This window comes from Microtus oregoni, unplaced genomic scaffold (assembly GCF_018167655.1).
Source record: "Microtus oregoni isolate MIOR12 unplaced genomic scaffold, Mior012 000015F_ref0000493, whole genome shotgun sequence".
NCBI lineage: Eukaryota > Metazoa > Chordata > Mammalia > Rodentia > Cricetidae > Microtus > Microtus oregoni.
The window spans coordinates 22,991,036-23,014,641 of NW_024543074.1; the positions used below are offsets into that span (position 1 = coordinate 22,991,036).

Genomic DNA, 23,606 nt, shown 5'->3' on the forward strand with positions numbered 1-23,606 from the left:
GTACCTCCTCCCTTCGCCTGTTTGTTTCTCAAGAGTGGGAGATCCTAGTGAGCAGGGTGACTTGGTGTCAGGGTGGCTGTCCAGAGGTGAATGTGTCCTGCTATGATGGCAGTTGGTGCTGTAGAGGGCTCCTGCTGTCTTGTGGGTGTTTTTGTGTTTCTGGTTGATTTTCAAAGTCCCTGTCTCACAGAGACTGCAGGAGGCTCTCAAAGTAGATATTCAGTAACACCATCTTTTGTTTGTTTGTTTTTCGAGACAGGGTTTCTCTGTAGCTTTGGAGCCTGTTCTAGAACTGGCTCTTGTAGACCAGCCTGGCCTTGAACTCACAGAGATCCGCCTGCCTCTGTCTCCTGAGTGCTGGGATTAAAGGCGTGTGCCACCACCACCCGACTTCAGTAGCACCATCTTATAGCCACATAGACTGAGGAGCAGAGCTGGGCTCTAGGGCAGACCCTTCCCCTTTGGGTCTGGCTGCTTCTGCCCTGCAGTGGCCACACTTCAGCCCAATGGGAGAGGGGTCACCTGCTGGTGGCTTGTCTCAGAAAGGGTGGCCTCAAGATCACAGGCCTGGCAGCAGCTTTGAAAGGGCTTTGGGAGATGACCCGACTGTCTTCATGTCTTGTAGGCTGTTCTTTCCTTATCAAAAGGGTAACACATGTTTGTGATAGAAAAGTAAAGGTCACTACGCAGCAGGCCTCGGAAGGTGAAACCCCTGTGAGCCGCCCTCACAAACAAACCGTGTTGGGCACGCGCTGTCCCTTCTTAGGGAATTTCCGCCCTTGTGTCCCTTGGCACTTTCCTCACAGCCGTCCCTCCCTCCATCCTGCTGCTGCAGCTCTCCCTGGCATCTAGCTTCTCTGATGCCACAAACGGGTGAGCGGGGCACAGGGCTGCAGGGGAAGACCTAGCATGTATGTATGTCCTGTTCTTGAATGTAGGGGGACTTGGGGAGCAGCCTGGCTGGGACACTGTCTCACAGAGATGTCATGACCACTGAACCTGAGGAAGTAACCATCTTCCATCCTGACATGCTCTCTGGATATATCCTTATCCCACAGTCTAAAGAAGGGGATGTGACCTCAGAAATGGCAGCAAATGGACCAGCAGGTTCAGAATGTTGCCCTGGATGGCTGTGAAGAGGCCTTTGTGGACAGACAGGACCCAAGTGCCCACTGTAGAGTCCTCACCACACATCTGCTTCCAATAACCACACACACACATGCATGCATATGATCACAGGTGCGCACATATGCATGCATATGATCACAGGTGCGCACATATGCATGCATATGATCACAGGTTGCGCACATATGCATGCATATGATCACAGGTTGCGCACATATGCATGCATATGATCACAGGTGCGCACATATGCATGCATATGATCACAGGTTGTGCACATATGCATGCATATGATCACAGGTGCGCACATATGATATTATCACAGGTGCACACATATGCATGCATATGATCACAGGTGCGCATATATGCATGCATATGATCACAGGTGCGCACATATGCATGCATATGATCACAGGTGCGCACATATGCATGCATATGATCACAGGTGCGCACATATGCATGCATATGATCACAGGTTGCGCACATATGCATGCATATGATCACAGGTGCGCACATATGCATGCATATGATCACAGGTGCGCACATATGCATGCATATGATCACAGGTGCACACATTCATACAGTCACAGACACATATGTTCACTTGCATATAGACTGGCATATATGCTCATACACACAGACACACGTATATCCTGGACACAGGTGCACTCCCAGCACCTCCTCCACTGTGGAGACACAGGTGGCCTTTTGACTGCACAGGTGCGGAGGCCAGCATTCCCGCACACTTGGAAGAGAGGCAGCATAGAGGCTCTCTGCAGGAACTGACTCTCCCTCTGAGGTGATGAGGGGCAGAGCCCTCAGGCTGCTATGTCAGGCCTGTTGGAGCCCCGTGGTCCCCAAGTGACTTGCAGCATGAAGGCCCACAGGCAGCAAGCAGGGAAGGGAAGGAAAGCTGCTGGTGATCACATCTGTGCCCACACTGAGAGACGCCCTAGGGTGTGTGGTGCTGGGGAGGGCAGGGCTGTACTCGGAAGGCAGAGAAGAGCCTAGGAGAGGACAGGAGAGTCCTGTCAGCATAGAAACCACAGTGCAGGGTTGGCCAGAGCTGCGAATGGACCCGCTGTGGCCGCTGCTGGGCAGTGTCTGGACCCGCTCTGGTTAGTCTCTGCGTTCTGGCTGAGGGCAGTCCCCTGACTACCCCAGGTCTGGCCATGTCCTCACAGGGTGTAACCTCGGCTACTATACCTGAGTGAGACTAGACCAGCTGGTGTGTGGGAGCCATCCTTACCTAAGGACATTCTTTTTTTTTTTTTTTTTGGTTTTTCGAGACAGGGTTTCTCTGTAGCTTTGGTGCCTGTCCCAGAACTAGCTCTTGTAGACCAGGCTGGCTTGAACTCCCAGAGATCCACCTGCCTCTGCCTCCTGAGTGCTGGGATTAAAGGCCTGCACCACCACCGCCCGGCTAACCTAAGGACATTCTTGAGTTATGGACTGAGATGAGGGAGCTTCCAATCCCTTCCTGTGTCTTTGTAGTAGCTCATGTAAACCTCAAGGCAAGGTTCATGGCAACCTATGGGCACGGTGCTGTCACTCCTGCCTCAAGGAATCCTGGGAGCTGGCAGAGGCTGCTGTTCTGGCCCCCGTGTCTGTTGGACTCCAGGGAGCAGAGGGCCCTCATCAGGCAGCCGTGGGAGTATAGCATGGGGCTGTCTCATCTGTCCGGTCCTCTAAAGACTGTATCCCCATGGTGCTCTCCAGTTCTGAAAGGGACTTTCCCACCCTCCCCCTAGCACACCATCAGGTGCCCAAGGTCATGGCAGCTGGCTGGGCTCACAGCTCTGGCTGTGACCTAGGGCCAGCTAGTGTTCATAGCTCTTGCAGCCTCACGATTGGGCTGAGTTCAGGAGGGGTCAGAGTAGCCATCACTGTGGGTCCCATTCCTACCACCCTGCAAACTCCTGTGGCAAGGCCACATGTGTCCTCAGCAGGCCAGTGCCTTAGCACATAGCACAGGAGCAAGGTAGATGAGAGGCTCCACAGATAGGCGAGCAACTGAGCGAGCCTGAGCCTGCAAAGGAGGCCATAGGGGGCTTTCATTCTATCACAGGCGCCTCTGGTCCATGAGATGCCAGGTGGACCCAAGAGATGCTTGAAGGCTGGTAAAGCCACCTGCTCTCACCATGAAGTTCTCTTCCTGCCTCAGGGACTCCAGGCCACCCTTCTCCTGTCACCCTTCCTCCCACAGGCATGGAGCTGAGGCTAGTCCCATCTCACCCCATCTTCAGCCTGTCTGTGACCCTCTTCCTCACCCTCCACCCCGATCCCAAGCCTTGGGCTCCAGCACCTATGTCTCCCACCCCCTCTTGCTCACCTCCTAGTCCTCTCTCACTTCCTTTCTCATGCCCTGTTGGGAATGTAGAGGTAAACAATGCGATGGGTTAGGAATGGTTTTGGTTTTAATTTTATTTGTGTGCATGCACGTATGTACGCTATTTGTGTGTGCAAGCGCACACGTGCCACGATGCGCATGCGGAGGCTGGAGGGGTGTGATCTCTCCTTCCACCTTTTCACGGGTGTCACCAGCCCTGCACAGCAAGTGCACAGAGACATCTCACTGGCCCCAAGCTTTTTAATATGCACAGGGATCTAGGAGTTAATAGATGTTTGTGAGATAGGTGCCCTCCCTTCCACCTCCATGGTTTTATTAATTTTTAATAATATAAAAATACAAGTTGAATAATTCAGCAAGGAATGAAAACCAGTAACGTCTTCTGTTTGTCCTTATACCGTAGACCTTAACCAAACACCCACTGAATGTAGGCGTTTCAGTTTGCTTTGGAACAGAAACAGGCTCTTTCTGGCCAGTGCCTCCATCACTATTTTGCAGTCACATTTGTTTGATTGTTTTGAGACTGCCTCACTGTGTAGCCCTGGCTAGCCTGCTGTGTAGCCCTGGCTAGTCTGGACTTTTTGTGCAGATCAGGCTAGCTTCAAAATCACAGAGGTCTGACCACCTCTGTCTCTAATGATAGGATCAAAGGTGTGTGCCATCATGCCAGCCTGTCACAAGAAGGTCATGAGCTACTTCTACTTGGATCTAGGTTGTACTTCACTTCTGTGGCTGAGTAAAATCCCATGAGCATTGGGGTATGTTCTCATTGTTCTCTTAAATGGACCTTACTGTTTCTAGATTTTACCTTGAATTATCTTTCGGCCTGGAAGCTGCAAACTGAAGCTCGGGACCATGTAATAACCTAGCCATCTACGCTGCAGCAGTGAGGCTATGCATCTTTGCTGCTGGTGACACTATTGAGGGTTCTAATCGGGGCCGATGCACAGGGAGGAAAAACATTTCATCGTTTTTCTGTCCACAGCCGAGTAGTTCTCCCTACGTCTATTATTTACCGATTTTAATTCAGATGTCCTGTTTTTCCAATTGTTTCCTGAAGCCAGGCCCTGTGGCGCATGCTCTCATTACATCACAGATGCCTCTGGTCCAGGAGCGGCTAGAGGGGACCCAGTTCTTGGGAGGTAGAGGCGGGAGGCCTCTGAGTTCAAGACTGTCCTGAGCTACAGAGTAAGCCTGTGTCTAAAAACAAAAGCAAATCTTATTAACCGATAAAGCCCTGGGGCCATGCTCAATCAAAATTCAAATTAAGACTCTCCACCATTTGATCCTATTTGAGAGTTTGGCCTTGTATGGTTCTGTGTCGCGTTTTTCTGTCAGGCGCTTGGGATAAACCCTGGCCCTGAGTGAACGAGGCAAGTGCCCCTGCCAACACCTATGCTCTGGCCTTCGTTACGTGTTTTTGTTGTAGGTTTATTTTATGTATGTAAGTGTTTTGCCTGCATGTGTATCTGTGTACCGTGAGTGTGTCTGGTGCCCACAGAAGCCAGATTTGGTGTAAGATCCCAAGTAGCTGGAGTTACAGACAGTTGCAAGCCACCATGTGGGTGCTGGGAACTGAACTCAAGTCCTCTGCAAGAGCAGCTAGTGCTCTTAACCTCTAAGCCATCTCTCCTGCCCCTTGCTAGTTATTAATTAATGCAGTAAAGCAAGAAGTAAGCAGCTTTCTCTTAATAGTGGAAGTGAACAAAAGAATCTACCTTCTTTGTAGCCAATGTATGCAATCAATCAACTCCAAATAAAGCCCTAGGATTAATTTTAAAAATCTAGAAATTGACAAGACTGAAAATAAATCAATTTAGCTGAGTGGTGATGGCACACACCTTTAGTCCTGGCGCTCACTTCGGATGCAGAGGCAGGCAGATCTCTGAGTCTGAAGTCAGCCTGATCTACAGAGCAAGTTCCAGGGCAGCCAGGGCTACACAGAGAAACCCTGTCTCAAAAAAAACAAAAAGATAAATCAATTTTAAAAATCAGTAGCTTTAATCCGTACTGAGTAACTAAAAGCCGAAGTAAGAAGACCTGTTTGTAATTGCAACATGAAATTATTTTATGCCTGGAAGCAGACTTTAAATGGAAATTCTAGGGACCAGCATGAAGAAAATTAAAGTGTTATTGTATTAGTATGCTTCGGCTGCTGTAACAAAGTACCACAGACTGGGTGTGCGCCTCAAGCTACAGAAATTGTTTTGCTTAAATGTCTGGCTGGCAGAGTGAGATCAAGGTCCTGACAAGTCTTGTCTGGTGACCCTTGTGCCCCCGGTAGCTGCCTTGTTCAGCGCGTGCACGTGAGGGCAGTGGGGTGGAACACTCTCTGGTCTCTGCTCAGGAGAACGTTCATCCTGTTGACTCAGCCCCACCCTAGGCTTCACTCAACTCTTCCAAATCCCTGGGCTTTTGAGCTCCAACATGAACTAAGGTTGGGGAAACAAACATTCCCCCCACAAAAAGGATGAAAAAAAATGAGCCCTGAGCAGAAAATCAGGTGAAACTCCTCAATTGTGCCAGGTGCTTAATCCCAGCACTCGGGAGGCAGAGGAAGCCTCGTGGGTTCAAGACCAGCCTGGTCTACATAGCAAGTTCCACACCAACCAGGGCCACATAGCAAGACGCTGTCCCAAAAAGGAAAAAAAAAACCTTAATTCTTCCATTTTTTATAGTTATATAAGATCTACCTCTGTGTGTGTGTGCGTCGTGTGCGCGCGCGTGCGTGTGTGTGTGTGTGTAGACAGATAATATAAATGTGTGTGTGCGTCCTGTAACATGGATGAGCCTGGAAAACTTCATGCTAAGTTAAGGAAGCCAGAGTCAAAGGCTACGCATTATATGATCCCTTTCATAGGAAATAACCAGGCTAGGTAAACCCATAGACATCAAGATGAATGCGCCGGGGAGTGGGGAGGATGGGGGGAAGGGGAGAGACCGCCAGTGAGGACAGAGTATGAACATATTCTGAAATCGAGTAGTGCTGGCAATTACCCAGTGTTATGACTGCACTAAAAACTACTGCATTGTATTCCCCCTGAAGAGTGAACTTTATAGGGTATGAATTATGTCTCAATTTAAAAGCTTGTGCGGAACTTAGAGTAGCTATTATAGAATACACAAATAGATGAATGGACGGGAATTAAGGTAAAATAGGCCCAAGAAGGCATGGAAAGCCCAACATAGGGACTTTTCAGCTCTGAGGGAAAAGGCATATTGATTTAATAACCAGAGCTAGTGGGATTCAACTTCCGTGTGCATGCAGGGACACATTACAGACCTAAATGCTAAGAATAAAATAGTGGGCCGGATGGGGTGGTCTGTGCCTTTACTCCCTGCTACTCAAGAGGCTGAGGCAGGAGGATCATCTGACCACAGAGTTCAAGACCAGCCTAGGCACCACAGTAAGACCCTGTCTCAAAATCAGTCAGTCGTTGGGAATATTAGGGGTGGAGTAGATGTCGCCTTCTGGGGACAGCTGTCGGACATGTGGGCTGACCTCCTGGGCCTTGGGTACTGAGCTGAGACAAGGATGCCTGTTAGTGACTCCGGGGAGCCTCATCTATGAGGAGACACTGATTCTCACCCCAGAGGGCTGCAAGGACACGCATGGCCGAGGGCAGCCCCAGGGCCAATGGAACCAGCCACTGTGTACCACCTGGTTTCAAGCAGCAGAGCCAGTGCTAAGGGCTCATGGCTCATTGCTCCTTCAGCAGCGCCTACCCCTCTCCCCCACCCACAAGATACACATACTCTCTGCCTCTCCATCCCCTTAGAGATGGCAGACAGCAAAAAGGCCGGGGCTTGGCACAGCTGCATTTGCCTGAAGCTCCCTGAAGCTCAGAGGCTAGTATGTTCCCTCTCTAGGAAGCCTGTCTCTGGAATCCTCTGGTTCCACCTCCCCCCAGCCCCGGTCCACCTGATCCAAGCATTTCTTTCTGGATGATGTACTGGCTGCCTTCAAGATCTACCCTAGAAAGTACTTCAGGGTCTTGGATTTGTTCCATTTGGTAATTTCAAGAAGAAAAAAAATGGGGTTTTGATGCCACCTCATCAGCTACCAGGTTTTAAGCAATGTTTTTAGATCCTGAACCGAAGCAGGAGGGATCTGGAGTCCTGAGGAAGCAAGCATTGGGGTTCCATCTGGGGTGAGCAGTGTGTCTCAGCTGATCTGCAGAGTTTTTCCAGGGTGGCCCGCCCCCTCCCTCAGCTGACTTATTGTCTGCCCCTGGGGCCAGCACCTCCTAGAGAAAAGTAGTCACTGGGGCTGCAGCTGGCCTTGACCAGGGCACTCCGAGATAAGCCAAGTCACTGGGGCTGCAGCTGGCCTTGACCAGGGCACCTCCTGGAGAAGCCAAGTCACTGGGGCTGCAGCTGGCCTTGACCAGGGCACCCTGTGAATCATGGTCATTATCTCATTTGAAGCTCAAGGCAGCTGCAGACGGTGAAATTGACTCTTGGTGATGGATGAGGAGGGATGTCGCACAGGTCACGTAGCCTGTCTGCGGCACCGAGGGCCGAGGACCAGGCTCTTCCCATGAGTGCAGCCCCTAGTGAAGCTCTTGTCTCCATCACCACACAGCTGGCTTTGTCCTGTCTGATGGCTCAGAGGGCTTTTCAAGGGAGGGAGTTACTGCCAGGCTACTGAAGGAGGGGGTCTTGTGGCAAAAGGGCAGCCAGAGCTATTCTACCTGTCTGTGCTCTTGGCCACTCCCTCTCAGGCTAAGTCTGCATGCTCTAAGTTTCTGTACCTGCTTGCATCCCATCCACACTCATGGACCCACACCCACAATCAGGAGGGAGGCAACTGGTCCCTCATTTCTGCCCAGAGCACCCTTTAAGCATCCAGCCGCCGTCAGACATAATGGATGGCACCCAGTGTCTTCCAATTAATTACCATCCAGCCACAGCACTGAGGGTTTTATAGCTGACAGGGTAGTGAGCTGCTAGTCAGAGAAGGCGTTTGGGGGAGGCTGGATATTACAGTGAGGGATCTGCTGTACCAGACACTGGGGGAAGCCAACTGTGGGCTACTAGTGTGTTTCCTGTCATGCCCCCATGTTAGCTCCAGTCCTGGGGCGGGGGAGGTAACTGTGGCCTGAGGCTGGGAAAGCCACACGGTCCGTGAGGCTTTGAACCTGTGACCTCTGTCTCGTTAGCACAGAGCAGCAGCCGACTGAGCTAATAAGCAGGTTCCATAGCCACTGATTTTCCATCGAGCGCATATGCCGCTTCCTGACTTCTTAACGCAGCAAGCTATTTATACCAGTCGATCCATTCATTCTTAATGAGCCTCGGTTGTGGATTGTAAAATGTTTTATTTTCAGACAGGATTGCTCACTGCCCAGAGCCAGCTGTTGCTATGCCTCCTTCCTTCCCTTCTCTGTTCCTGAGAAATTAGCGCTTTGGAAGCTCCTTGGAGTGCGTGCGCACACACACACACAGTAACACACTTCCTCTGTGGACTCTGAACTGTCCTGTACCTGGTACCTGAGTCCCCCACAGCCTTCCGAGTGCCTAGAAGGATATGTTAGGTGCTGGGGCCCCAGATGAAAGGAGACTGCCACCTGTCCTTGGGGACTAAGACTCTGCCTGTATCACAGGTCACAGTCTGGTGAGGGTGTGACCAGAGCTAGCTGGATCTAGCTGGCTGCTTAAAATGCACTGTTAAATATTTTAACTGCAGAGGGTTCTCACTTTTTTGAAAAAAAAAAAAAATGGAGTTCTGGCTTGTCTTTTAAAACTCAGAAGGTCGGCCAATGCCGCCCTCTCAGAGACAGTGGCAGCCTCTCCTTTCGGTGATGGAGTGTTCTGGTTTGCCCCAGTCCGCGGCCCCCCTCGTGGTCTCTGTCAGTCTTCCAGTATTGCCCTGCGTGATTACTAAGGAGGGAACCTGGGGTGCAGCTCAATGGTGGGGTGCTTACCTTGCAATGCACCAGGCCCCGGCTCCCAGCGCCAGACCACAAAGGAAAAAGAAAAGTAGAAATTCCTCTGGGGTTTGTCTTTCTGTGAAGAGAAAGAAAACAGAGGGCACGCGTTGTAAGAAAAATGAGCAGACCCCCATGGCTTCCCATGTCAGCCACCTAGTTCGCTGTAGTAGAAGGCAGGGCCTGGCCATATCACATGTGAGTCCCTACACCTAATTCTGACACATGGCCTTTGCCCATAGCAGCTCTGTGCCTGCTGTGAGCATAGAGGAGACTACATAGCCACCTCCCTAGCCTTCTGGCCAGGGCTCCCTGGGCCAGCCTGTAGCTCTTGGGGCCTGTGGGGTTAGGATGATGGTGGAGGGGCTAGGTCAGGGTCTGTTCTCTTCCAGTTTTCTTATCTTGGAGTTCAAGGACCCCTCCAAGGGTAAGGACCCTAACAGAGGAATTTTAAACAGGCCAGGCCGTAGAGCAATGTGAAGATCAGAGAGGCCACCCACACAGTGAAGGCCAGCCTCTGTGTGTCAGCTAACATTGTCACACCCCACACACACACCAGTGCCACCATCATTCATCATTGCCATGTCCCATCTCATTACAGGGATTTTATGGCCCTGGGATGCTGTGGGAGGTAACTGGGATTTTTTTTTTTTAATGTAAAGATATCTGAAGCTACCAAACATACACAAGGGCATACAGACCAGGAAGGTCCAATCAGAGAGAGGATGAAGAGCCAGTGTGAGCCATCTAAGAAGTGCCTCCAAGTCACTGGCCCTGGTCTTCCTAGCGCAGGACTGCCATTTGTGTCAACAAAGTTTGCCTCAGCTGGGGCGGGGGACTTGAATGTCAGAGGCTTGGGAGGAGAAACCGGTTCCCAAGCCCACTGTGACCTCACCAAAGGCAACCCCTGGCTCTGAGCCAGCTGCCCATCTTCTGCCTTTCTACCAGTCCAGCAGAGGGCTTAGGACCGGTAGCTTTTGTCCTGTGCAGGTAGAAGGTACAGAAGTCAGCGGTGGTAGTCAGCAGCTCCGGTTGCATGGATTCAGGGTTGCTCATGGTAGTCTGTAAGGGGGCTGGAACTTCTGGAACGTCAAGAGGACAGTCTGGAATGGGCACTGCGCTTGCTCACTTATAGGAGGGAACACAGGATACAGAGTCCAAATAGCGTGTGCGGCAGTCTTAAGTACAGAGGCGAAGGAACATGCCTGCAGCCTTCTGGGGCTGTGTCTCAGCTAGCTCTCGGGGACACAGAGGCCACCATTCTTGTTTGGCCATGGCCATAGTTGTGCTTAGAAGGAAAGCCCATGCATATGGTCTCATCCTGCCTTTTGAGCCCTTGGTTCTGCTGAACGGCAGTCTCAAAATGGGGACTGGAAACAGGGAAGAGCCTCCTCTCCATGCCTCCTCCTTCCCCCCAGTAGCCCCCTTCCTGTCCCAACGTCTGTGCTGGCTTAGAAATTGATTTCCTAGAGCAGAAGGCCCTCATTAGCCACACCACGAAGGTTAGGGGCATGGCTGTCGCCTCTAATTTGCCCAAACCCAATGATGGACTCAGCGGACTCGTCAATTCCAGATGCAAGGTGAGGTCTTGAGGTGCCGTGCCCTTGTGGAAGCTGTGTCTGATTCAAGTGCAGCCCAGGGGTACAGAGCCGCCCCTGGGGCCAGCTGGGCTGAGCTCTCTGTACACAGCACAGTATAACCCTCTGCCGCCGCCCATCTGCCTTGCTGGCTAAACCTACAACTTAATTCCACACGCTCCAGACTGGATGGCCTTTGGGAATGTGGGTAAAGTGAGTGAGCCAGGCCTCCCGCCTTCCTGGTTCCAAGAAAGCCCCGGAGGAAACAGTGTGGACTCTGCTCTACACAGTTCCTCTCCTAGACTGCCTGCCCATGCCAGAGCAAGGCTGGCGTCGCAGAGGGTGCCCAGCTGATTCCTCACCCCACCCCCCACCCCCGAGCAGGGCAGAGAAGACGACTCACCAGGGAAGAGGCTTGTCCTGCCTCGGTTGCCTCCAGAGGACTCATCAGATCCAGGCAAGGCAGGTGTCCCATCCTCTAAACGTGGAGGGCGAGAGACAGATGATAGAAACAGAGACCCGAGGGAACTCCTCACACATGGAGCCCAGAAGAGAGAGAGGCTTAAAAGGGTGTGAGAACACACGTGGCGATGCACATCTTAGGAATCTGAGGCAGGAGGGTGTTGAGTAGCCTAGGTCACGTGGCAAAATCCAGTTTTCTTTATCCCTATTCCTGTGTGTGGAGTCAGAGGACAACTCACAGGACCGGGTGTTCACCTTCCATCATGAGCATCCTGAATCTCAAGCTCAGGTCATCAGGTTGGTGGCAAGCGCCTTTAACCTGCTGAGCCATCTCATCAGCCCCAGTGAGACCATTTTCAAAATAATACATCCATGGAAGAGGCACAAGTTGAAGTCAGAAGGAAACAAAGGCTTGTGTCACCTGCCAACCAAGAAGGGCAGGAGAGACAAACTCCTGCTTTGTGTCCGCTAGAAACCAGAGCAGTCACCTGTGCCCTAACAGAGCAGAGCATACCCATGCCAGCTCATCACCCCCCACCCTCCTCAGGGCCTCTGCCAAAGAGCTTCCTGATCCATAAAGAGCCCACTGCCCAGTCTTGACTGTCCCTCCACTCTGTCTGGGAGGCCTGGCATAACCCAGGTCTACTTTTGTAGCTGCTTAAATGACATCCATTTGTAAATCCCTCCTCTTTCAGGGAGCTCTCTCTGACTTCTCTCCCTGAACGCTGTTTCTCCCACGCTGTCATGCCCTCCCCATCCTCTGTATCCCGTTCTCTCTGGAGGGAGCAGCTCTTGGACCTACCCATCCATCTCCTCTCCAGAGCTCCTCATTCGAGGTCAGGGACCACAGGGTTTCCACACCGGCAACCACATTTCTATTGATCTGTGGATTTATCTTCATTAGCCGGTGCCTCCTATCTGTCTGTGAGCCTGAAGGAGAGAGAAAATTAAAATCGATGTGAACGAATAAGCCAGCACTGGGACCCCATCTTGCCCCAGCTCGGACTCGTCAGTGAGCTCTGTGCTTTCCCACCGCTCCTTCCTGTCTGGGGTCAGCCTGGAAGGGGTACCAGGGAAGGAAACACCCCAGTACCTCATCTAGTATTCCATGCGGTCATGTGACTGCCCCTGGCTACACACGAGGTCAAGTTGGAAGCATACAATGACATCCTGTCACCTGGTCCCAAGAAGAAAGGACAAGTAGGCACTGAACCTTTTCTGGCTGCCAACGGGCCCTCCTGGGAGAACAGGCTCCCCCCAGCCTTGGGCCATCTTCCTTCCTGGCTGGAGCCTTGGGGACAAACCAGAGGATGAGCTCACTATTCCCCTCCCATCTCCAAGAGCAGCATGCTTCCCTCGGGGCCCACTTATCCTATGTCCATGGCGAGGGGCTTCCCACCCTAGTCCCTTGTCCAGGCTGAGACCTGGCATTTTCCCTTTGACTGACTTCCAGGGAGGCATATGAGGTGATCTAGGGGCTCTAAGGTCATTTGTCCTGCTGGCCTGGTGAACTACCCCCTTGCTGACCTCGCTGCCATGCAGAACTGCCCCCCCCCACCCCCCCTGAAAAGGTTTTCAAAGTACAATCAATAGGTGGCTTTATCTAGGACTGGGGCAGGCGCAGGGAAGGAAATGGATTCTGGTCACAAACTGGCCTTCCCCTGGGGAAGCTCCTGGCAAGGTGAGGTCAGAGCAGGAAAAGCAGGAAGTGGAGGCAGCCAGATGGGTGGGCTATATCTTCTGTTCCTGGGACGGAGGGCTCTGGGCAGTAGAAACAAGGGTTGAAGGGACCCCCCCATCAGCTTGTATAGTATTTCTTTTCCCTGCTGGATCAAGTCTTATTGAGAATTGCTCCTTCACTTCTTCCTCCTGTACATTTCACAGATGAGACAACTGAGTCTCAGAGTGAGGTATTTGCCCAGAGTTATTCAAAGCAGAACCAGAGTTCAAGCCAAGGCAGTGGGCATGCATGAGACAGCCTCCCCCATGCCAGGGCCCCTAGTTCTGGCAGCAAAAAACTCAGAGGCCACAGAAGAGCCCTTTGTGGAGAGAGAGACGAACCAGCTATCTGCAGCAGGAGGGTTCCTGAGAGGTAAGACAGGAACATGGTGGCCGTGTACGCTCTGGGCAAGGTGGGAGAGCGAGGATCCCACCCAGAGATGGGCAGGGGTTTAGATCCCAGCTCAGCCTCTAAACATCCCCTGAAGGCAGGCAGCGCTCTCCTCCTCCTATGAAACATGGATTGAGCGTCCATACTCCCTCAGGAGAGTCAGCCTCACCCCTGTGAAGTGGGCCCAGGCCCAGAGCATGGAAACTAGCTCCATGCTAGGGCCGTGAGCCTCTGATGTAGGCCCCTGCTCTCTCTGAATGCTCGTAGCCACTAGAAGGGAACCATGATTCAACCATGGCCCCACTGAGCACAGCCTAAAGGTGCACAGCTGGGAAGTGACAGCAGGACACAAACCCGAGTCTGTGCCTCAGCAGCCCCCCTTCAGCATCCCAGGAGCCCCGGCTGCTGCCACCAAAACAGGGACCCCCACACACACACCTATTCTTGAATTATGGGTGCCACAGCCATCCCGGTCAACTGCATCTGGGCTATGTCAGCCTGGTAGCCCGGGAGGACTCACAGGGGGTGCCTGTGCCCTCCCCAAGGCCTGGTTGTCGTTCCTTTACGTTAAAAATATTTTTTGTTGTTTTTAGTATGTGAAATTTTCCACCATCTGCCGCTTCTTGGCAGGATGTTGGAAATATCTCCCTACTTCCCTAACTCCCATAGCTTCTGGAGACTTCGGGCTCCTTGGAGCAGAACAGCCACTGCTCCCGAAGGTGCTCCAAGCTCACAGCCTGCTGCCATCTTTGCACCCAGCAGGTGGATGTGGTGTGGTCCAGGATGAGGGAAAGTGTCCCCATCTCTCAATCAGAGTGTAACAGCAGATGCTTGTCTGCTACTGGCCTGACCTCACACCCAGGGAGCTGCTGGGTCGGTCTCTGGGTTTTTGCCATGAATCTTGAAGAGGTCCCTGGGAGCATAGAGAGAGGTGATGGCTAAGCAGAGCTGGGGGAGAGGTCCCCAGGCCCTAGTCCCCACCCCTGTCCCCTGAGCCATCCCAGCTAGGTGGCTTGACAGGGCAGCAGCTGCCACATGTGTCCTATGAGACATCCAAGGGAGATTTTCCAAAAAGGAAGAGTTCCCCCCCCACACCCCGCCTCATGTACCAAAACTCAAGAGTTTCCATGGTGACAGTCAAATTGCAAATCCATCCAAGAATGAGCTGGGAGGGGGATAAAACTGCCCATCCCCAGAGAAACAGGCCTGGCTGGCTCTAAGCTGCCCATCCGCTGCTGAGGATGAGGGCCCAGCATGATGGGGAAATCTCAGGGATGCCAGGGCCTTCAGTAAGTGGAGTCAGAAGTCAGGTGGCCGTGAAGGAAATCAAGATGGGAGCCCCCCCCTCCCGCCTTGTGGGGGAGCCCTATGCGGGAGAGGATACATCCCACAGGCTCTCAGACCAGTGAGTGTCTCCCAGGGCTTTCCTACCTTCTGGCGGGAAGCCAAAGCATGGCAGAATACAGCACTTGTTCCCGACCTGACCCAGATCTGGTCCCTTGCCACTCCTGGCATCTTGTAGAGGATGGAAGCGCAGAAGCCAAAGATTTATGAGCCCGAAAACTTCATTTAGATTCTGGAAGGTTTGCAATTCCAGGCAGTTCGGAGGGAAGGCAGCACTGGTTCCTGGTGGCAAATTAACCGAGATTTGGGTTTTATGGGAGCAGGAGAAAGAAAAGGCTGCTTTCTTAACCACAGGAAGAAGCCATGGCTACTTGGGTGACATACCTGTGAGACCTACGTGTACTCAGCCTCTTCGGGGTCTCTTTCCCTAGTGACTGTAAGTGACCAGCCACCGGCCAACGCTGCCTCCTTTAGCTTCCTGAGAGCAGATTGGAGATGGGATTTGAGTCTTTAGCACAACAGCCTAGCCCCAGCTTAAAGCCCCCAGGCACAGTGCTGGGCACGTGGTCAGCAAAGTGTTTGCGCACAAGCCTGGGGACCCAGAGGTCTGCTGCCTGGCACCCATGTGAAAAGCTGGTGCAGTGACACACACCTGTAAACCCAGCACTGTAAACACCTGTAAACCCAGCGGCGATGGGCAGGTCCTGGCCACTGAGTCTTAAAAGAGAAGTAGAGGGTGACAGAGGAGGACATCCAGTGCCAACCTCGGGCTTCTGTGTATGCACACACACACTTGATACCAGAGTCTGACCCAGCTTAAAACCCTGGGTAGAAGGAGCAAAGAGGCCGTGCAAGGGGACAGTATGCCTGAAAGACACTCATATCTGGGACAGCCGGATGGTCCCTGCTCTGTGATCCCTTTGGGGTTCACAGGAGACAAAGAACGACTCAGATGAGAGTAACTGGGGAAAGCTTTCTGGGATCTGTTTTGTTTTTGTGATTTCTTTTAACCCTTGTACAGCACAGGTGCCCTTGGAGATAAGGTGATAGGCACCCTCCCCCACCTCCAGGGCTGTGCAGTTTTTGGTCAAGACATACAACTCTTCATAAATCTGGCACCTTGAGCCTGTCCCAAGCCTACTCTTGGAACATGTACCATAGATGACAGAGTGCAAGGGATGACACCATAACCAGCTCCTGGGACATCCAATCCCACCGTCCCTGCTGAGCCCCTTGGCATCTGTCACACCGCATCTCAGAGTCCTGTGCCCAGCCCAGCTCCTAACTATAAAGTCCCCAGATCAGTCACAAGGAAGATGGAATATTCCAGGTAAGGAAGCATTGATAGATCACGCATAAATGTCTGCCGGAGAGACCAGTGTGGGTATTAGTCACCAGCTCCTCCTAGGTACTGTCCTACCCCCATTAGCAAGCTCCCATCCTGTGTTCCTTTACTGCCCCAAAGGGGAACACAGGGAGCTACTTGCTCCAGGTGTTTTAACAGCAGCCCACTTCCTGCCGGCCTCCCACCTCCTGTGACTGGGGCCCTGTGGGGTTAGTGTTTAGTCAGCCCAGCAATGAGTCAAAACAGCGTGTTTGCAGCACGATGCCTTTGGGATCTGGTCTCCGTGGATTCATGTTCAGTTCAGACCTGAAAAGGAACTACAACGTAAGTCAGGTTCTTACCTACGACTCTCATGAGCCATGAAGGGGCGTGTAAACCCACCCCCATCTCTCTTCACCCCCACTTCCTCTTGGTTCTGCCAGAAAAGGCCAAATCAGAAGTCTTGCCCGTGGCATGAGAGAGAAAAGCAGAGCAGCAAAGGGGAAGAGGCTGGGGCAGAGGAAGCAAGGCCAGCGACAGTCACATAGTCACACTCAGCGATGCACACGAGCCTCTTGGTGAACAGGACTGTGGGCTTGGCCCTCTAGAGGATGTGTGTTGGCTGGCACACCCTGACGATGCAGAGGGAGAGCTGACACTGTGACAGTCATCCTGGCGGGATGAGGAGAGGTTTCGGGTGGAGGAAGGAAGTCAGTGACGATGGTGAGGAGGGAACAGATTCAACCTCTGCTGAAGGGGGGTTGGCGAGTGCCCAGTTGGTGGGTGCTTGCCTGGCACGCACAAAGATCTGGGTATGGGCCCAGCATCATAAGACTGGGCATGGCAAGGGCTGGAAAGATGGCTGTGTCAAGCCTGGTACTGCTCTTGTAGAGGGCACAAAGTGCAGTTCTATACCCATGTCAGATGGCTCACAACCTCCTAGAACTCCAACCTCAGGAGGATCCAATGCCTCTGGCTTTTATGGGTACCTGCACTCGTGTGCGCATGCGCGCGCGCACACACACACACGCGCACGCGCACACACACACACACACACACACACACACACACACACACACACCCTTAAGCAAACAGAAACTTAGGCATGATGGCACATACCCAAATACCGAGCATGTAAGTGGTAGAGGAAGGCAAGTCCATAATTCAAAGTCATCCTTGCCTACAAAGCAATCCAAGGCCATCCTGTCCCATTTCGGTGGTCGCACTGACAGGAGTGACAAAGCAAGGCGAACACTATGTTGCTATCAGACCTTACCTACTGTGTGCTGCCTAATAATCTCTTCAGGCTAAAATGGTTAGCCAGCTCCAGCTTTGGCTACTTGTTTCTATTAACCTGAATCCCTCAGCCAGAAGGTAACATACACTAAGACACAAAGGCCCTGGATCCAGGCAGAAGGGTCCATTTCCTCCCCTTGTTCCCACAAGAATTCCCCTCATTGCCCAGCACTTCTCCGATGGTGCCTCAGTGCCCTCTCAGGAGACAGCACAGCCCCAGAAAGAGCTCTGTGGTGGTCAGCTGGAGCCTGGTAGCCAGCCTTGACAGGGAGCCATTGTGTTCCTCTTCCCAGAGGGAACCGCTGGCTCGCCTCACTTGCCTAGTGAAGACCTCAATCCACCCTCCTCCCACCCACACCAGTGCTTGGCATTCGAAAGGAAAGCCTCAGCTCCGCCCCTCCTGCCGGCGACCCACCTGTGAGAGAGAGCTGTTTACCTTTGATCCCACACCTACTTATTATCTTCATTATCACTTAGTTACCGTGCTATGTAAATTAACAAGAGAGTCAGAAAAGAGACCAGGGCTGTTTCGTCAACACCAAGACTTTGTAAAACTTGAAGACGCAATTTTCCTTTTTTTTTTAAATCTATTGAATTAGGCGTGGGCAGGACAACTGTGAAAAGCAGAAGGAAGATATGGAAAAATCTAGGAAGATCCTGCTGTCAGGTCTTATTTGCCATGGTCGTTAAGCTCCAGTGACAAGAACACAAGCCAGAGTCACAGGCCATGGTACAGGTTGGGCCCCCCTGAGCCGGTCCTCAGAGAAGCCCCTGGGCTCAGAAGCACCTCGGAAGGCTGGCACACGGATGTACATCCCTGCTTCAAATTAAAATAGACTGAAGGATGAATATATCCTGTATTACAACGCCCACAGTCGATGAACCAGCAACTATGGAGTCGAGTGCAGAAAAGAGGGTGTTCGCTCGGAGCCCCCCTTGCTCTTTATGGTTCACGACACCCCACTGTGTATGGCTAGCTCTTGCTGACTGTTAAGTGGTCAGGAACCACAGCCAGCCTTCCAGGGTTAGGAGTCCACCTTCTGACTGCCAGGGGCAGAGGCCCCTGCCTGTGCGGTGGGGCAGGGCTATTCCCTTCCGCTGTGATGCTTTTGTGAGTGCAGTCTGGAAAAGCATGCTGATTACTGCCTGAGGGTCAGCTCTGGTGGGTGGTCGGTTTCCTGTCTGTGAAGCCATGGCCTTGGTGTTTACTGTGGCCAGGCAGAGGCCTCAGAGTCCCTGTGCCTACCTCAAAAGTGGCCATCCACTCTTACCAAGCAAAACGACCTTCCCTAATGGTGCCAGGCATGCAGGGTCCATGTCCTCACGACAGGTCTCACCTCCTTAGCTGGTGGGAGGTTTCTCATGCCCCAAACAAAAGAGCTAACTGAAATTCCTGGCCACTTGGTGGTGGCAGATGGCCAGAGGGAGGCCTACCCTGGCCCACTCTGTCCAAGCAGCAGAAAATAACCATGCCCTCCCTGCTCTTGTCTGTTCCAGTGGTCTCCAGTGACAGCGACTCGGATCTCAGCTCCTCTAGCCTGGAGGACAGTGCCATGCCCACAGCGGTCAAGGGCACAAAAGGTGACAAGCCTAGAGGGGACTCGGGTAAGTGAGAAGTCAGCTGTTTGCTGCCAGAGATGCTAAGTGGCTTTTTGGTTTCTTTGGTGGCAGCTTCTCCACTGGTGTCTGCAAAGTGTCCTAGGTCCATAGGAAGAAATGAGCGTAGAGGCTCAGGAGAACAGGGGAGGCCAGGCTTGTCTCTGTGTGAGGGATAGGAGGGATAAGGAAGAAGGGCAGGACAAGACACAAGTCACTCCCTCTGCACTCTCTTCCTAGGGAACACCCTGGTCAACACTGTTCATTTTACCTTGTGAACAGCAAAGGGATTCGGAAGTCAGGTACAGTTCCCTGAGTCGCCATCCTTCTGCTGTACAACTGCAGTGGCGTCCCCAGCATGTGCCATCACCTCCTGACGGCACTGCCTTCTCCTCAACACAGATGAGGTGGAACAGGCCTTCTCCGGAGTCCCTTCTCACTCTGAGCCCACTTTGTGACTCCTGACATGGATTAACCTGGGCAACGAGGCAGGAACAGAGAGGGAAAGGAAGATGGAAGACTTTCCTCTCTTTGAGCACAGGAAGGGCGTCTGTGTCCTTTTGGGTCAGAACTAGGACCTTCGAAGGAAGTTCCAGGGAGGCTGATTTTGGTGTGGAAAGAGGAAGTTTTATAATATCTGTCCCAAGCTGGACGGTGGTGGTGCACACTGTTAGTCCCAGCACTTGGAAGGCAGAGGCAGGCGGGTCATTAGGACAGCCAAGGCTACACAGAGAAACCCTGTCTCAACAAGACAAAACCAACAATATCTGCCCCGAACTGGAATAAAATGACTCGAGGTGCTGTCCTGTAGCACCCAAAGAGGACGTGGCAGGAATCCTTGTTGGGAACAAAGATTTGGGCTTAGTCAGAGTAGCAACTGTCTGGCACACACACTACCACCTTTCTGTCCAGTGCCACGGCAGACATTACTAGTGGACTATGATGCTCTTTCTCACCGAGCCCTAATGTGCCTTCGGAATCCTCCTTAGCAGTTTCCCAAGTGGTCAGTATGGAGAAATGGGGCAAGAGGTGAGAACTAGTCTTGGACTTGGCACCAGGTACCCCGAGGCTCCACCTGGAGAATGTTGTACAAATTGCCTGCCAACCCTGCCAACGGGCTTCTCCCTCCTTCTACATAGTGGCCCGTCTCCTCCCTCCATACCGGCTGAGTAGGACCGTCTTGAAGAACCACGTCATCTGCTCTCCTCCCCCACTGCCCTCCTCCTCCGTGTTTTATTGTTTTTATTTATTGGCTTGGAGGCCACAGCGCATGTGTGAAGGCCCTAGACAACTATGGGAGTCAGTTTTCTCCTTCCGCCTGTGGGTCTGGAGATCAAACCCAGAGTGTCAAGCACCTTTGATCCATTCTCCAGCCCCATTGTGCTTTTCTAGAAGCTGCAGTGCGTTGCCTAGTTCCCATCTTCCTCAAGGTCTCTCCCTTCCCACTCCAGTTTCAACACTGGCGCACAAAACCACAAATGCACACATAGATGGCTCCAGGGTCGTAGTAGTAAAGGTAGCGAATGTTACCTTGGTGCATTCTCCCCCTCACTGAGTTCCGGACACACACAGTCCCTTCCCACCCCTCACTGAGTTAGGGACACACAGTCCTTCCCTCCCCTCACTGAGTTCCAGACACACACAGTCCCCTCCTCATCCCTCATTGAGTTACAGACACACACAGTCCCTTCCCTCCCCTCACTGTGAAGGGGGAAAAGCTACCAATTGCCAATTTTCATATCAGTAATCCATTACTTAGGGAAAGAGCCCATTCTATTATTGCTCTAGTGTGTCATGGGTCAATCAGCAGAGGGTAGAGGACTGGCTGGAATGGGAGGGCATGTGGGTGGGGACTGCTGGGCAGACGGTCCACAGTTACCACCCACAACTCCAGATAAAATCTAGCTGGCTGTTTGCTAGCGAGCTCAGTAACATCTCCATTCCCATCCACACATGTCTCTTGCAGGTGGCATCATGGAGTCTCCCAGGATTGGGCCTGCCTGCCCACCCAGCCGTCTCTCAGGCAGCCAGAGCAGCCTGGCCAGTGAGACTGGGACAAGTGCCCCAGACCCACAGGGAGGCACCCCATCCCGGCCTGAGCCTAGGGTGCCCGGTGAGTCCTGCCTTGGCTCTGCTTGTCCGGCAGCGTCTTTATCCCCTCCTCCCTCCCTGAGTGACTGATGGCATTTTCAGTTCATGTTTAGTGAGCTCTATGCCAGGCAGTGGGGAACAAAGGCCAGCCTGACCCAGCCCTAACCCGAGGGACTCAGAATGGTGCCACCGTCTTCTGTTCCTGTTCTTTGTCAGTCTTCCCTTGCTCCTGACAGCTGCAGTGTTCCTGGCCTGGGAAAAGGGGAGTGGGGTCTGTCCTTATCCTCCAGATAAGGAGCCTGCCACCTCTAAGGCTGGCTTTCTGGGCGCCTTGATGCACACCTGTGGTAGGTGGAGAAAACAATGCTCTCACCTTGCCTTGTACTCATGGGCCCAGCACGGGAGCATCATGACAAGGTGCCTCTCATTCTCAAACCAGAGGAGGCACCAACTCCTTTAAATACCAGCCGCAGCTAGGCTGGGCAACCCTGGCCGACGGCCCATAGGCACACACATGCAACAGCATCTGATGAGCCCCTTAGGGCCTCCTTCAAATAGCCTGTGTTCACCCCACTAACCATCCCATTCCCTGTTCCATGGTCCCCCAAAAACCACAGGGCGCTGAGAGGGAGACAAGAGTAGGCAAGTCTGGGGAGTGGATCCTGTCCCCTCTCTTTAGCCTCCTGCAGTCCTCTATAGGATACATTAGTTCTGGCCCCAACACTGTGAGTCTGAGCATAGCAGCAGTGACCCTACAGGGGGCACTGCCTTAGAGATGACCTAGGTTTGGAGAAACTGAAACATGGGTGCGCAGATAACAAGCCTCTGCGTACACAGCGTGGAGGACAGTGAAGGTTCATATGCAGGCTCCCCTGGGCCCTGGAGGGCCTGTCCTCATATCTGCTTCACCCTCACATCTGCTTCTCTTGGGTTGTCACTGGGGAGGAAGCCACCCCCACTCACTGTTCAGTGATCTTTTTCTCTCTCCGTCAAAGGTAAAAGACATACACGGACAACTCCCCGGTGCTGATGCGGTCACCTGACATCCCTAGGCTGAGGCAGACCTCCAGAGGAAGATTCAGAGAGAGAAGACAGGGCCAGGCTCCCTGGCTCCTTTCTGAGGGTCCTTGAGGCCTCACAAGCACCCTGATGGCCGTGACCAACTCAACAAACCAGTGTTTGGGGACTGCGTGTGCTTTACCCCCACCCAGTGCCTTACTGCACCGTCTTGGCAGAAAGCCCCCTTATCTACCACCTCACTCAGCACCCCCACCTTTATTTATTGCCCTACCCACCCACCCTAGTCACCCCCATGTTTTGATTTGCTTGGGTCTTGGACTGGGCTGGAAGGGCCTTCCTATATGCACTGAAATTTCAGAGGGGCAACAAAGGACATTCTTTTTACTAATGGTGAAAAGAAATCGCAGAGCTAAGCGACCCCTCAGTATGAAGCAGTGTCCTGTTTGCCCTAGGCTAGCCCAGGAGCTGGGCTTCACCCAGCTTTGAGGTTTCCTTGAAACCCTTATTGGCCCCCAGGTTCTTTCTCAGCATGGGCACGGATCCCTTACATTAAAACGTTTTGCTCTTCAATGGAAAACAAGGCTCCCACCCTGTCTCGTGCTCACTGACCCAGCCTGGGAGTTTCACATTCTCAACCCAAAGAAGGCAGAAAAATACTCAAAATATAAATGCTTCTAGAAAACCCTCCCCTGGAGTGTTGGGGGGGGGGTGTCTATGTCCTTCCTTCCCTCCTAGTCCAGGTCCATCCTTCCCCACCACCATCCCTTCCTCTTTGGAGTGTTTTCTCTCCAAGGCCACCACTGTTAGCCTTTTGTCCTTGCTGCTGGCAGAAGATAAAAACTCACGGTTTCCCTGTGACATGTACTACTTCAGCATTAAAATAATCAACATGAGAATTTCCATGGAGCCACTCTTGATCCAAAGACCACAATCGCCGCATCCCAACCTATATTGAAATGGCAGTGGATGGATTAAAAATTTTAAATGTATTGCTGATTCACTGAAACTCTTGCTAAAGCCTGGGGTAGAGAAAACAGCTAGATCAGGTCTCACAATGCAACTCCTTAAAGCAAGCCCATCTATACAAAAACTAGTTAAAATGGGCTCAACAGACCTGTACAAAAATGTTTTCTGAACAGAGACTGACTTCTCGGTATCTGTGATCGACTGGGCACATGCACCGTTTCTTCTGTGCCACTCAACACTAAAGGAGGGAAAATGGAGTAAACTGCAAAGACAAAAGGATGGGAGGGGGATGAGAGCTATTTGGAAAACTAAAACGATGGCACAGTAATATTCATTCACTGTCAGCCTCCCTAACGCCCAAGACTCCGGTGGGAGGAGCCAATCACAAGCCAGCCCACTTGCTCTGCATCTTCCCTAG

The 23,606-nt window shown here is 52.4% G+C and overlaps 1 protein-coding gene across 4 annotated transcripts in view; it reads left to right on the forward strand.

Moving 5' to 3' along the window:
* Rph3al (rabphilin 3A like (without C2 domains)) overlaps positions 1 to 23,186 on the forward strand; it is a 143,357-nt gene extending 120,171 nt beyond the window's left edge. For all 4 annotated transcript variants that reach the window (XM_041664388.1, XM_041664387.1, XM_041664386.1 and 1 more), the window contains 3 exons: positions 19,013 to 19,120; positions 21,078 to 21,224; positions 22,198 to 23,186. In XM_041664388.1, the coding sequence (XP_041520322.1) occupies positions 19,013 to 19,120; positions 21,078 to 21,224; positions 22,198 to 22,232 (290 nt within the window). In that variant the 3' untranslated portion in view covers positions 22,233 to 23,186. The remainder of the gene's footprint in view (positions 1 to 19,012; positions 19,121 to 21,077; positions 21,225 to 22,197) is intronic.
* Positions 23,187 to 23,606: the final 420 nt, after the last annotated feature.